At 39.4% G+C, this 13,858-nt stretch overlaps 1 protein-coding gene and 2 long non-coding RNA genes across 3 annotated transcripts; all 3 read right to left on the bottom strand.

Moving 5' to 3' along the window:
- Window positions 1–1,535: 1,535 nt before the first annotated feature.
- On the bottom strand, window positions 1,536–4,107 carry LOC135334438 (uncharacterized). Its single transcript, XR_010394284.1, has 3 exons — window positions 3,441–4,107; window positions 2,996–3,115; window positions 1,536–2,016 (listed from the first exon to the last, which is right to left on the bottom strand). It is a non-coding gene; the product is annotated as an uncharacterized LOC135334438 (long non-coding RNA).
- A 173-nt stretch (window positions 4,108–4,280) lies between these two features.
- LOC135335635 (uncharacterized) lies at window positions 4,281–6,529 on the bottom strand. The gene is made up of 3 exons (XR_010394573.1): window positions 5,847–6,529; window positions 5,674–5,758; window positions 4,281–5,543 (listed from the first exon to the last, which is right to left on the bottom strand). It is a non-coding gene; the product is annotated as an uncharacterized LOC135335635 (long non-coding RNA).
- Window positions 6,530–7,481: 952 nt separating this feature from the next.
- On the bottom strand, window positions 7,482–13,858 carry LOC135335375 (adhesion G protein-coupled receptor L2-like). The gene is made up of 23 exons (XM_064530852.1): window positions 13,720–13,858; window positions 11,793–13,070; window positions 11,481–11,597; window positions 11,339–11,433; window positions 11,056–11,244; window positions 10,715–10,783; window positions 10,530–10,647; window positions 10,308–10,475; window positions 10,056–10,243; window positions 9,953–10,002; window positions 9,765–9,903; window positions 9,599–9,705; window positions 9,296–9,407; window positions 9,015–9,168; window positions 8,869–8,950; window positions 8,754–8,820; window positions 8,602–8,708; window positions 8,419–8,545; window positions 8,322–8,363; window positions 8,199–8,270; window positions 8,110–8,149; window positions 7,921–8,018; window positions 7,482–7,861 (listed from the first exon to the last, which is right to left on the bottom strand). The coding sequence occupies exons 1-23, from the start codon at window positions 13,832–13,834 to the stop codon at window positions 7,736–7,738; spliced, it is 3,660 nt and encodes a 1,219-aa protein (XP_064386922.1). The 5' UTR covers window positions 13,835–13,858; the 3' UTR covers window positions 7,482–7,735.

The following is a 13,858-nucleotide window of genomic DNA, read 5'->3' as shown; positions in this document are numbered from 1 at the left end:
CGCAAGCCTCACTTGAGACACTATATACTACCTAATAAGTTGGAATGCATGCATGACTACGTACATCTCAAACTCAAAGGATTCCCTAATGCATCATAATTATACAACAATTAGTGACAAACTTTCATTGAAACAAGTTGTCTCTTTACCAAATGCACATCTATTAATTAAGCAAACAATTCTGTCCTGTGAGGTTGGGCCGCCACTAAAACATCTTACTGATCTGACACCAACTAAAAGGGCTAAGGTACCACGCAGAAATCTATGGGGTTAGCAGATTTCGATTCTGCAAATACAAGAATATTCAGCCAAACTCATGATCATCAAGTGCAGATGTTGTCAATGTTGACAACATAATTATGGTATAACTCAATGCATGGCAATTATGACAAAGTTCATACCTACAACGAGATCTCCAACAAGGAACAATTACCATATAATAACAATTAAGAGACAATCACAAAAGAAATTGAGATCTTAATCAAAAAAGCTGAACGCATTAACACTACCCTATCACGATCAAACTACAATAAATGTAGACGTAATTATGCCCTAAGATCAGCTAAAAACAAGTCTATATCCAATATACATTAAAACACCTTCTGGTTTGCTTTATTATTATCACAAAACAATAAAAGGATCCCACCACATGTCACACTAACATACCCAAACAGAAGGCAAACCTATTCAACAACTTGCTTCTCTCAACCATCTCAATTGAAGCATGTCATATCTCAACATACACCTGGACCTTAGAATATCAACCATTATGCTAGAAAACTCAATAGCACCTCAGTTAATTGTCAGCTTTGTTCGACAATCAAGGGAAAGTTCTTTTGCCATGGAAACTATCACCTTCCACAAAGCTGATGGTGACAAATCTGCTGTCGCGAACTACAGACCAATTTCACTCCTTCCTCTAGTATACTAGAGAGAATTGAAATAACCAAACAAATTACTCTCTGACAATCAATTCGGATTTAGATCTGGTTTCTCAACTCAAGAAGCACTGCTATATAGGCAGTCAATGTACGTCACAAATTACTGGGATGAAATACTCAAATACACAAGTATAGGAGCATGCAGATTTGAGGAAAGTATTTGATTCTGTCCCTCACAACCAATTGGTCCATTATACTGATTATCTTCATGGACTCTATAGACATCCTTGTGTGGCTACCTCAAAGCATAATTACGAGATCTTAGACGCATTTTGGAACTTTCTGATTGACATAGCTAGCCATAATTATATAGTTTAACTCCAAAAGCATTGCATCAAATTGGCCAAGCGTTACAATTTGAATTGGATTAAGACTAATTCGGAACAATTTGTCACAATAATCATAATAATTTACATGAATCATTTTGTTTGAGATAGCAAAAAATATTATTATGTATCTGACAATCATGCAACTGCATGCAATAGTACAAACACAATAACTATAATTATATACGTACATGTACATCACAGCACATCACATTACATTAACTGTCAGCTGATTTATTCCTGCTCTTTTTATACAGTTCAAGGTGCACTAAAGCTAATTTCTCAATGTGATTATTGTAGTTGTCATTGGTAACCGTTGCTTGGCAACCAAAAGAGCTGTACAGACAGGGGACCTCACATTTGTGTAAAAGATGGTCTTTGAGCTTGTACAGTTTGCCCTTCCAATCGCAACCTCCCGAGTTGTGCTTGCAGAAGACAGTTAGTTTGGGTATCTTGTTGTTGAGTTCAGAATCGAGTTTGAACACTTGTTTCCTGCCACACATACTGCACAGCTGGTACTTGGTATCCATGGAACATGGCTCACAATACAAGAGGAGACAGCATCGTGAACGCTTGGGCTTTCTGGGCAAACGTTTGCATTTGACACACTTCCGAGCAATAAACTGTCTCTTGGCACAATCTCCATCGCCAAATGTCGAGGGAACATTAAATTCGTCAGCGTTTGGTTTGGGAGAATTTGGTGGTTTCTCTGATGATTTAGTTTTGGTCCCTGAGGACACTTTACGTATCTGTATGGCAGTTAATGGATGTGACAGTATAGATAGTATATATACAGTAATTAAGGACCGGTCACTATCACCACAAAGCCAATGTATTTTAAGCCAATTAAAGCTGGCACAGATGCCACTCCGTGAGTGAAGAATGAAGAAGCAGTGGGGGGGGGGGGGGGGGGAACATATGGGGTACGGTGAGGAGAGAATAATGGAGCACACCTTTTATCATGATGCCTCGGTGGAGATGCCAGAGCTACATAACATAAAACTATTATACACACATTAGAAAATGCATTAATTTTGTTGCTCAAAGAGTGGGTAATGATCAATCATGATTGTTGTTAAAACGATCGATGCCAAAAGTTCAAGTAATTAATGGCTGCATCAGCGCAGCGCAGTGCCTTGCAGCTCTCATCTCACTCTTGCAGCTCTCATCTCACTCTTGCAGCTACCAATAGCTAGCATTTTAGTACAGAGCTAACTACTAATTAGAGTAGCAACACTCGGTGAATAAGTTTTGCTATGCACTCTTCTGAAAAGGCTGCATTGGCATTCCAAGTAAGCATAGCTCAAGAACGAAGCATATTTTGCAAATCCACAAATTAAAATCTAAGAAAACATTACTAGATACATTATAGAAACTCTTACTTGCACTTCATTGATCCTTGAGCAGCTGTAGCAGTCTACGCACACACAGACAGACACACACAAACACACTACCGTATACCTCGGTTGCGCATGCGCACCGAGGCATAACTAATAATTACTTGTTGTGTGAAGGCTATCCATGCTGTAAATGCAGTGCTATGGTATCCAGGGGAGTAGACTCAGATGTCACAAACAGACAAATCAACAGACTACTATACCCGCTGGCCGCGGCACGGCCTCAGGTAACAATAGGGACATATAATTGAGCACTACATAGACTATACACTGTTAGTACAGGAAAGAGATGATCCTTAGGATGATGCACATGCACTGTCAGTATGTCTACCTTAGAAGGTGTTGGTTGAAAGGTATTGGGATCAGGTGCTCCCAGTCTGTCATGTTTGCCAGGTGTAGCCTTGCCGACTGATGATTCAGAAGAGATCTCCACAAAAGATGGTACACTAATCTATAGGGAAAATGTGCGAGGAGATTTGGGAAGTAATGAATAATGATCATTAATTTTCACCATTTTGAGCAGACATTGATTTGGGGAACAAGTTATACAGAGGTAGCGTTTTGTCAAGGGGTTGTTTTGTATGCAAATTGGACCTGGGTGACTGGCATTTCTTCAAGGGTGGCCGTTATAACAAGGGTTCCTCCGTATATAAGTTACGATGAATACATGCGATTTTCTTTGTAGGGGGTACATATATATAAATTAATTATATAATGAGTACCTAAATATAGCCGGACAAAATTAGCTAAGATTATTATTATTCGCCCAAAGTTACATTAGAAGGTTTGGGGTGGAGGACATCTGGAACAGCTGCTTGCTGTCTGTCGTGTTTGTAGGGGGTGGTCTCGCTAACTGATGGAAACGATATGGGAAGGTATCTGTATAGAAAGGAAAGGAGTCAATCGATACTGATTGAGAATCATGTACCAATGAAAGCACCACAGGTGCTGATGCCTCGGTGGAGATGCCAAAGCTACATAACATAAAGCTTTTATACACATGATAAAACAATTTAATTTTGCTGCATGCAAAAACTCACAGAGTGGGTAATGACCGCCCATGATTGTTGTTAAAAACGATCTATGCCAAAAGTTAAAGTCTAAAATTAATGGCTGCATTAGCAGAGCCTTGAAGCTCTCTTGTCACCTTTGCAGCTACCAATAGCTAGCGTTCTAGTGCAGAGCTAACTACTAAGTAGAGTAGCAACACTCGGTAAGCAAGTTTGGCCACGTGCTCTACTGAAAAGGCTGCAATGGCATTCCAAGTAAGCAAAACTAGGCATAACTCGAGAACGAAGCATTATTTTGCAAATCCACGAATTAAAATCCAAGTAAACATGACTAGAAGCCTATAGAAACTCTTACTTGCACTTGATTCATCCTGGAGCAGCTGTAGCAGTCTACACAGACACACACACAGACACACACACAGACACACAAACACACTACCTTACCTCGCTTGCGCATGCGCACCGAGGCATAATAACTATGACTATAGGGCTAGACCAAAACATTTATACCATTCATGTACCTTAAAAGACAACAAAACATTTTGTGGGTATTAACATTCACTACGTTTGTGAATGAAAGTAAAATCGTAAAAACGTGTACTCACAGATAATTTGGAAATAAAAGCTACTCGTGAGGAGTTTTGAAAAGTTATGAATATCATAATTTTCACATCTTGAGGTCGATTCTGGTTCAGCCTCTTTTTCTGCTTCCAATTTCTTCTTTTTATCTGCATGCTTTTCAGATTGTTTCTTTGTACTGTCAGAATCACTAGAGTATTTGTGTGAGCTCTTTTTTATCTTTCGGCGGGTTGACACTTCTATATCACTGGACACCTCAATTTTGATCACCTTACTTGGCAAGGAGTCACTTTCATTTTGAAGAGGAGATTTAGTCAAGTGTGAGCGCTTGGAACAGTTTCTGAGTCGGACTCTTCTTCAGATTTCCTCTTTCTCTCCGCACTTTTTTCGGATTTATTTTTAGTGTGTTTTGATTTGCACTTCGTAAGTTCTGAGTCACTGGAGTAGTGGTAAGAGCTCTTCTTGATCTTTTGAGAGGGAGAACCGTCACTAGTCACCTCAATCTTGACCACTTTACTTGACCGGGATTTACACTCTCTTTCAACAGGTGATTTTGTAGAGTGTTTGTATTTAGATTTTCTTGAGGCTATCTCCAAATCAGATCCTTCTTTTGACATTTTTGTGTCTGAAGTATTCTTTGTGGGGTAATGTGAGCTGGACGTTGAGTGCTCAGAATGAGTGGAGTGACAGTGAGAGTTGTTTTCTGAGGTTTAATCTATATCAGACACTTTCACGTTTCTTTCCACACTTTTAAAATGTTTTGAACTACTCTTCATAAGGGATTTCACAGCTTTATCAAACCTTCGAACAGGTCACAGGGTGACTCAATCGAAACAAAACTTGCTCGTTTTTTAGGTGCATCTGATCTCACCTTTTGCTTGTCACATTTATTCTCGTTTAGAGTTGTCTTCACAGTGTCACAAATTGCAGCCGCTATTCTGTTCCGGTTCAGAATACTCTCAGGTGTTTTTGAGCATACAATTTGAGTGTGAGCATTTTTTAAGAGTTCTGGAGCCTTTCTTGATCTATCTGTCGTATTTTTCACGTCTATGGATCTTCTCGAGAAACGATTTGGCGATGATGAGTTATTGAATCAACTAACGGCCGCCATGTCTTTGTCTGGTCGTCTTGGAGTATGTTTCTCCTTCTCAGGTAAGAATTGACTCTTACGTTTGTCAGTGGATGATACCAGTTGTTTTGTGTAATCTCTTTGTGTGTTTTCAACGACTCTGGTCTGCCTCGATTTCAATCTTGAGTTGGGAGTTTCCGTTGTGCCTTCCGAGTATGAGCCTGTGGTTTGGAGGAATATGAAGAACTGCAGTTGTTGCACATGTACATTAAAGCAAAGGGCAATAATCTACGAGACATTCACGCCATTACAGATTCTAACTACCTCAACAGTATTTCTTCCTAGTCATACCTCGTATACGATCCTGTAGGTCAGGATTTCCCTCTGGGGTGTGCTTTGATCTTGAGTCAATCACTACTGGTTCAGAGTGACCATTCTGAGGTGACAGTCACAATCAGTATATAGCAATTGCACACCGGTGGGAAAACAAACATTTTGCTATACATGCACATAAATCTTCTTACCAGGTGTCTTCTAGCAGATTTAACATCACTCAGCAATTTTCTTCTCAGCGACTTTCCAACCTCACTTTTTAGAAGTTCTATACAGGTGGAGAAACATTAAAATTGATAACATTATCTTAGAAACATGCCTGAAGCGCTTGAAATTGAGTGACGATGAGATTTATGGGTGTGACCTTTATCCACCTCATAGTTTCCAAGACTATGCTCTGTGCCATCACACTCTGGAACTGTCTTTTCGAGCCGTGATGTAACTTCACGGGGTACATTTCGACCTTTGACTCTCACTACGATTGACTTAGTTCTAGCTTCAGAGCGATGGTTGCCATTGAGACGAGGCTCTCTCTCCAACGAATCTTTGCGGCTTTCCCCTCCATCAGTATTGAGGGGTTCATGATCATAGCAATACGTAAAGCTCAGTACACCTGCTATGGTTTCCTCTGACACTAAACGTGTACTCAAAACAGAAACTAGGTCAGTCCAAGAAGCCTTACTAGTGTCCAGCCAATGGCGAATCATTTCTTGCAACTGAGAGCGTGTGTTGGTAGGTTTCCCAGCAATATTTCATCTTTCAGGTTCAGCTGTATCCCAATGTCCTGCCATTTGTCTTCAATCGGAACTAGCTCATTTAATACAGCAGCTAAAGTGGGCTTGCTTGATTCCATTGTGTCTGATCTGGCAGGCTAGGCCATGTGGCCTCGATGTGGCCTGGGTCCAAGTCTTTAGTTTTTTTGTTATAAATGTAACAACCCTTTACGGTTTACCATACATGTTTAATAATTTTCAAGGGGTCTAATTAACCACTCTGATAGAAGTCTTTGCATGCAGAATAGCAGACCCATCCATCTAGTACACTTTTCAAGGCTGAATGAAGCTGAGCCAGATGCCTTCATGCAGATCTAGATATAGCATTCCTGCTATATCTAGATCTATATCAGTCTTTTGCTACTTACCAGGAATGTATTCATGCACTCCTGCATGCTAGAGCTAGAGTATTGTGAGATGGTACCAATTATGAGACAGCAAAGATTCCTTCAGCTATTCTTTCTGCAATTAATTATAGTAAGTATATAGTAATCAGGAGTTGTATGCAATGCATGCTTGTGTTGACAGAGAGTACCACAATTATAGTTTGCCAGAATTTACATGTCCGCACTGTAAATTACTTGGAAACATTTTGAAATAGTTTAAAGTAAAATTCACTGGTATCTGTTACATGTACCACAAGAGTAACTGTTTTTATAGACAAGAGAAGGACTGTATTTCAACATAAGATATGCCAGACGTAGCCAATTATTGGGTCCGGCTCGTATTAATACTTTCCCTGTCTCATATTAATTTTATATGAGACAGGGGAAGTATTAATATAATCCAAATCAATGCAATCACTAAAATCTAGCATTAGCTGCAAACAAAACACTTATCACTTGAAATGTTTTGCTTTCACTATTGACCATCGTTGTTAGTGAAGAGACTCCTGGCTATATAAATAACCCCAGCCCTTCTTGTACTCTATGTCTCATGTTGTAGACATCAATCAACCCATGACCAGAAAAGCTAGGGCTTGAAAAAAACAGTTAACCTTTTTTTAGTAAAAATGTTTCTGTAAATTGCCCCCTCTTTTCGGATCCTGCCCCTGTTGTCCTTTTCTATCTACTTTTTATTGTGCTAATGAATAATCCGCCAAAATTATAGAGTACCCTAAAAAACAGAGCAAAATTACTACCCGTCAATCTTCATGCAGGTATAGGTAAGAACTCCTGGCCCATGCAATGACCTTACCATAATTTTATCAGTCAGGCTAACAAAACTTAACTACAAAACATGCAGCACACGACTAAATCTAACAACTAGATCTTATACTTTCTTTTTGAAGCCAGTCTAACTATAATTCAGTTTTCACCAGCATCTCCATCAATGAGAGTTGCTGTCTTGAGGTCCTCGTTAGCCGCATCACTATCCTGCTCAACAATGTGCTCAAGATTGACCTTAGTGTCCATTGAATCCCCAGTAGCCTCCTTCATAAACAAAAAACAATCACATGCAATGTCATAGCCATTGGTTGTAAATGTCTCACCATAAATATTGGAAGCTGAGAGTACTGTGACTGCTCCGAATGTTCAGATGGGAGCAGCGTTCCTCCTCTTGGGAGAGTGGATTTGAGCGTGCTGGTGTCTGCAAAAATATATATCTAAGGTGCTCTATACTAGATACTAGATCTATACTGCTCAGAAAGTGAGTTTTCAGTGTACAATGTAGAATCTACCTTTTGAGCTTTGCCTTACGAGGGTAGGCATTCCAGATGTCTGCATTATAGAGAACATGTTAAATTACAATTCGATTATTAACACTCACTGTATCGCTTGAAACTGCAGAGGTACGGCAAAACTTTCTATACCAGTAGCCGATCTTGATTTCTCCCCTTACCTTCAACCGGTACAGTTAAATACAATAGAATTGTGTGCAGTAATGGTATACCTTATCATTCCTTATAACATGAAAAAACAAAATAGTCACTCCCTATCGAAACAAGATGATAATATCAAACTATTATGAAGTTGAGTATTCCTTTCACCTGGAATGAGTTGAGGATGGTGAAGATCCAAGCAAAAGCTGAAGTGTTGCTGACAAGAGTGAGCAGTCCAAATGCCCAAGTGAGGCCAAGTAGTGGCAGGAGAACAACTACGCCCTTCAGTAGTGACCTGTTTAAATTGTCAAGAACAATAACATTATAACACTGTTGCTTTATTAGCCTTACTTGGCAAGTTTCGTCACATTTCTCTTCTCATCACTCTGTTTGCTAGCAGCTCTTGTTTTGTCATTCCACAGCACCCTCAGAATGAATCCCAGGAAGACCACGTTGATCTGACACAGTTCATGTTATGATGATAGATTGTGATATACACTCACCACAAGAACTGCCAGCATTGGAGCAACAAATCCAAAGATTGTCCCATCCTTAGTTGTCAACCAGCAACTGCATACAGTCATGAAAAAGTACAAATATCTATATATAACCACTCACAATTCTGACTTTTTTGTCTCCGTCACACCATAGTAGTACCACCTAACAGCCACAGTGGTCAACACAAAGGGCAGGGGAAGCACTAAAGGGAAATAAAATCAAGTATAATTATGCAGGCATAAAGATTGACATTATATAATACTTACAGTATCCAAGCATAAGAAAAAACCACCATTTCTTTGTTACTGCACTGAATACGGCCACCAACATCAGATAGAGCATGACTCCCTCACACAACATCCAACAGAATACTGCCAAGAACAGATAGTGAAGGAGGGCAGTCACAAAAGCACAGCCAACCTATTAGAGAGGGAAGAAAGTTCTGACTATATAGCCCTGTTTACACGCAAAGTAATGCGCATTGTAATCCAGATTAGATAATGCGCATTAGTGCATTATCTAATTATATCTACACATCATGCTTTACCGTATTTCCAACTGCAGTTTCAATTCCAACACTGAACACAAAGTAAGCCAACAGCAGAGAAATGGAGAGGTTAAGATGAACAAAATAGTGGATTTTGTTGAAAAGTTGTCTCCTGCATGTAAATGATATACATACGTAGTCACACAGGTACATATTTACACGTCAATCAATCAATGCCCTGCTGTACCCTCGTACACGGTATCATTACACACTCCGGTCATCGTTTATTGTTTTACGATTACAATCACATACACATAAGTAAGTAATTTTAACTACTGGCAGTGAAATAGCTCACACACACACCCTTGAGCAAGGAAGAAGACAACGGTTACTATCAGACAGAGCACAGAGATAGAGCAGCCAGCATAAGAAACAACATCAAGAATTATGCTCTCTACTTCAGAAATATTCTGTTGGCAGAATGAACAATGGACTACTTGTTATAGTACAATGAAGTGGGTTTTGATACCTTCAACCCATCTCCCAGATCCACTAAGACAGCAAAGCTAGTGAGATGAGTACTAGAACACTGAACAGTAGTTGTGGATCCCTCAGTAGCATTGCCAACAGTTGATACTCCATCACTGATCCAGCCACCATTGCCAACTCTGCATGCTTCACAATAAATAGTCAGACTGTGTTAATTTTGCAACATACGGCTCAGAGAAGTTCCAGAACACGCAGCGATAACTTTCGGAATTTTCAACCTATAGGAAAGTACAATCATGATCAATTTACATAAAATCGGCCTGTTGCTTACTTTATTGAAAGTGAAGTTGAGAGACAAAGGGGATTGTTGGAGTGTCTGGGAGGGTCGACCATTCCCCCGCTCCCCTACCTGAGATGAGATGACAATTGATGCCCCCTGGGTGGTGTTACTGAAACCACCAGTGGGGGTAGGCAAAAACGAGCCTAGATTTTGGAAAATGATGAAAACAGTTGGGATAGCTATAATTGTAATAAGCAGAAACCAAATTCATAATTGCATTAACCACTTATAAAGAAATTGCACCTGTGTTGTTTCGTTCACTCTGTATTTCTGTCAAAAATGCTGAGGTTGTTCGAATAGCGGCAGGTACCGAAATGGATGTGTTTGTGAAATTGACCAAATCTTCTTTTTTAGGGAAAGTTATGTCTTCTGTGAAGGCCTTAGAAGTATCAATCACATTTGATGAAATGGCTGCATGATGCATGTCCATTATGAGCAGTGAACATCATAACTATACCCTCTTACCAATGTTAGGCCTGGACACTCTAACTGGCTCAATGGTTGCATTAGCGTTCTGTGACCTAGCCAACAGAACACCCAGTCTCTCAGCATTGTCCAGCAACATTTGACTACCTGCATCACTCTATAGTTATGTATAATTATAAATATTGCAAACCTTTACAATGTGATACAGCACTATATATACTTACAGACTGCAGGTCATTCATTCCTTGACAGTTGGTCACCTCAAGCATATTGCTCAGTACATCCACTATTGGCTATGCATGGAAAATGTGATTTGCTTAAAATTAATTTTGTTGAGGGACAATTATAGGGTTTTGTAAATGTAAACATTGCATGTAAATCAGCCAGTTCAGCAAAAAAATGTGACATTTGCAATCTCGCAAAAAGCTATAAATTATGTAGTAGATTATTGCGATCTTAATTCCATTAGCACTTGCAAAGTTCAATGTTGGATACTGTAACATGCATGTCATTGCTACATGGATATCTAACATGCATTCAGCTAGATTTTATTTCTTACTTATACCTCAATAGCATCAGTGGTAGAATTTTCTGACTGTTCCTCTAGGGCCCTGATCACCAAACTGAGTACTTGGTTGGTTGTGTTCAGGGAAGAGGGTAGTAATGAGACAATGTTTGGCTTAGTTATGGCGGCCAGTTGCATGGTGAGATTAGCTGCTTGCTCTACTAGCTCGTGGCTTGAAATACTGGTTACCTATAATAAACATATACATGCAATTTCAGTGAGTTAGACACAAGTCAAAAAGACTTATAATAGCTTAGACTGTGTGTATTGTTTGGATACTTACCTGCTCAAGAATGCTAACAAACTCAATGTTTTTACATTGTACGACATCAAGGTCAGCCCACACACCTTCACTGTTACAGTAGCGAGTGGCTTGTCCTATTAACAGCAATAAAATCAATAAAAATTCCAACAGTTTGACTTACCACTAATGTCTTCCCTAGGACAATCTCTTTGTATCGATGCATTTCTCTCAGTTTCAGGCCATTCAATACCCCAGATAGAATCACGACCAGGTGGGCAACAAGTGGTGCCTACGCACTCTACAATAGGTATAATTATATTGAAGTGTTACAATGTGTCCCCTTCACCTTAAATTGTATGGCCATGCATTTGAGGATTATATGTCACATGGCTGCGGAACCACTCGTGGGATTGTAATAAGAGCAGGGCACATAAAACTGATCCAACTTTTCTTCTTGTTTATAGAAACTATATATAGACTACTTAAAACTCACGTTTGCAGTTGAAGTTCCTCATGTTATTCAGACAAGTAGAATTTGGACCACAGCTGCATTGTATGGGAGACAACCTCATGCCTCCAGGGTAACCATAAGAATTGCACAAGTCGAATCCGTATACTGAAACGCCTAGAACGGCTAAGCTGTTTTGATGGCGAATAGAATGGCCTCCAGTGGACACATTCACTCTACTTACGTAATCGCAAACCTCTCCACTTAAACAGCTAACATTATGCCAACCAGAAACAACAGAATTGTCCAATAAAATGTGTTCAGGTTGAAAAAACTCAGAAGCAACATACATAGTGACATAGCTGTATTCTAAACGAGCGAATGTCTCTATTAAATAGTTGTTTGTAAACTGTTCAATTGGAGGAATTATCATCATAAATGGGTCTCCCACACCACATCTTTTACTCTCACTCTGACTACCATATGCATACTGAGCAACAAGTACTGGAGAAGTGGATTCAATGCTACAGAAACTGTTAACAGGGATTTCAAATTCTCTGAAACTCCCTCCACTCTGCAACTGGAATTCCCTGACAGATACCACAGTGTTGCAGTTCACAGCTACATTTGCTGCTCGGGCACTAAGAACACGAATACGTTCACCAGTAGATCTACCCTCGAGAGAAGCTACGAAGAATTTTGAGCCCCATGTCACAGTTGGAGGCACTTGTTCAACCAGTTGGTCACAAAAGTCTACATCTCGGGGAACATTAGCACAATCAGATCCACTAAATACAGATAAGGGTTTGGAACTTGTTATTCTTGTTCCTGTCAGATCAGTACCACTTTCAATCTGATACGTTTCCATACTATTGAGTGTTATTATTGAGTATTCAAAATTGACAACAGTTTCATTTTCACAAGCCACCATCAAAATCACACTAGGAAAGTCACTACCAGGGGAAATATACGAGATTCCATAATATTCGTATTCATACACTACCATTTCATTACATGGCAATGCCAAATAAGCATCTGCAGTAGCTGAAGTGGCAAAAGATATCCTATACACATTGACGTTTCCATCAGCTTCAACAAGGATTCCCTTATTCCTTTCATTGATAGAAGAAACCTCAAAAATAGATGGAATGTTTACTACCGTAGTTGAAGAAGTTGAAACGCTCCCACTAACATTAATTGGTGTGACTGTGAAACTAACATTAATCGACCCAGTGTTTGCGACAAACAACTGGTTTTCTCCGTGACCATTACTTCTGGGAAAACCGACTACAAATTTGTTGCCAACACTTGATAAGGTCACATCTATATAGGGTTAATGGACAATTTAAGGCTTTTAATTTACACACAAGAAATCATAATCAGTCCTATATAATTATGAATGACCAGCATGCAAGACACATGCATTTTAATAGTCATGTGTGTTGCAATTCTATGAAATTTAGCCATATACAGTTGGGGCAAGTTTTAAAATGGCATGTAGCACTGCTGCAGTTTTAGGCGATGCACTGAGACAGTATATGGTATCTCAACAGAGTCCGGCAAGGAAGCCTTTACTAGTTGGAGTATTAACATAATAGGTTTGTATAGGCTTGTAGGGTGCACATAAACATAAGAGTTTATTTAAAAAAGCCATGATCTCTAGCCAATCTAAATCAAGACTATATAAAATTAATAAGCAGAACCAGACAGACAGACAGCAGGCAGGCAGGCAAAGACACACTGACATGCAGACTATATAATTATAATGCAAGCCACCTATGTGCCTGCATGCATGGGGTTGAACACGTTCACTAACTACTCCAGATCGTCAGCATGGCTAAAGTTCTGCATAATCTCCCAGGCCGTTATTTGAGTACCATTGATAAAGTTACACACTATAGACTTACAATAAGAACAAAAAATTAATGGTTCATCACATAGACATGAGACGTTTTACTTTAAAATGACTCACTCTGAGTTTGGCTCCACACAAAAGACACGTTTCCCAAAAGTAAAAAGAGGAAAAAATGGTGCTTGAAACTCATTCTATAGTATGATATAACATGTCCATGCATGTATGTGCACATGCAGTTGGATTGCTATTTATATAC

The sequence above is a fragment of the Halichondria panicea genome, chromosome 4 (genome assembly GCF_963675165.1).
Source record: "Halichondria panicea chromosome 4, odHalPani1.1, whole genome shotgun sequence".
NCBI lineage: Eukaryota > Metazoa > Porifera > Demospongiae > Suberitida > Halichondriidae > Halichondria > Halichondria panicea.
Note: the sequence above shows the minus strand (reverse complement) of the source record. Positions and strands in the feature narration are given on the sequence as shown.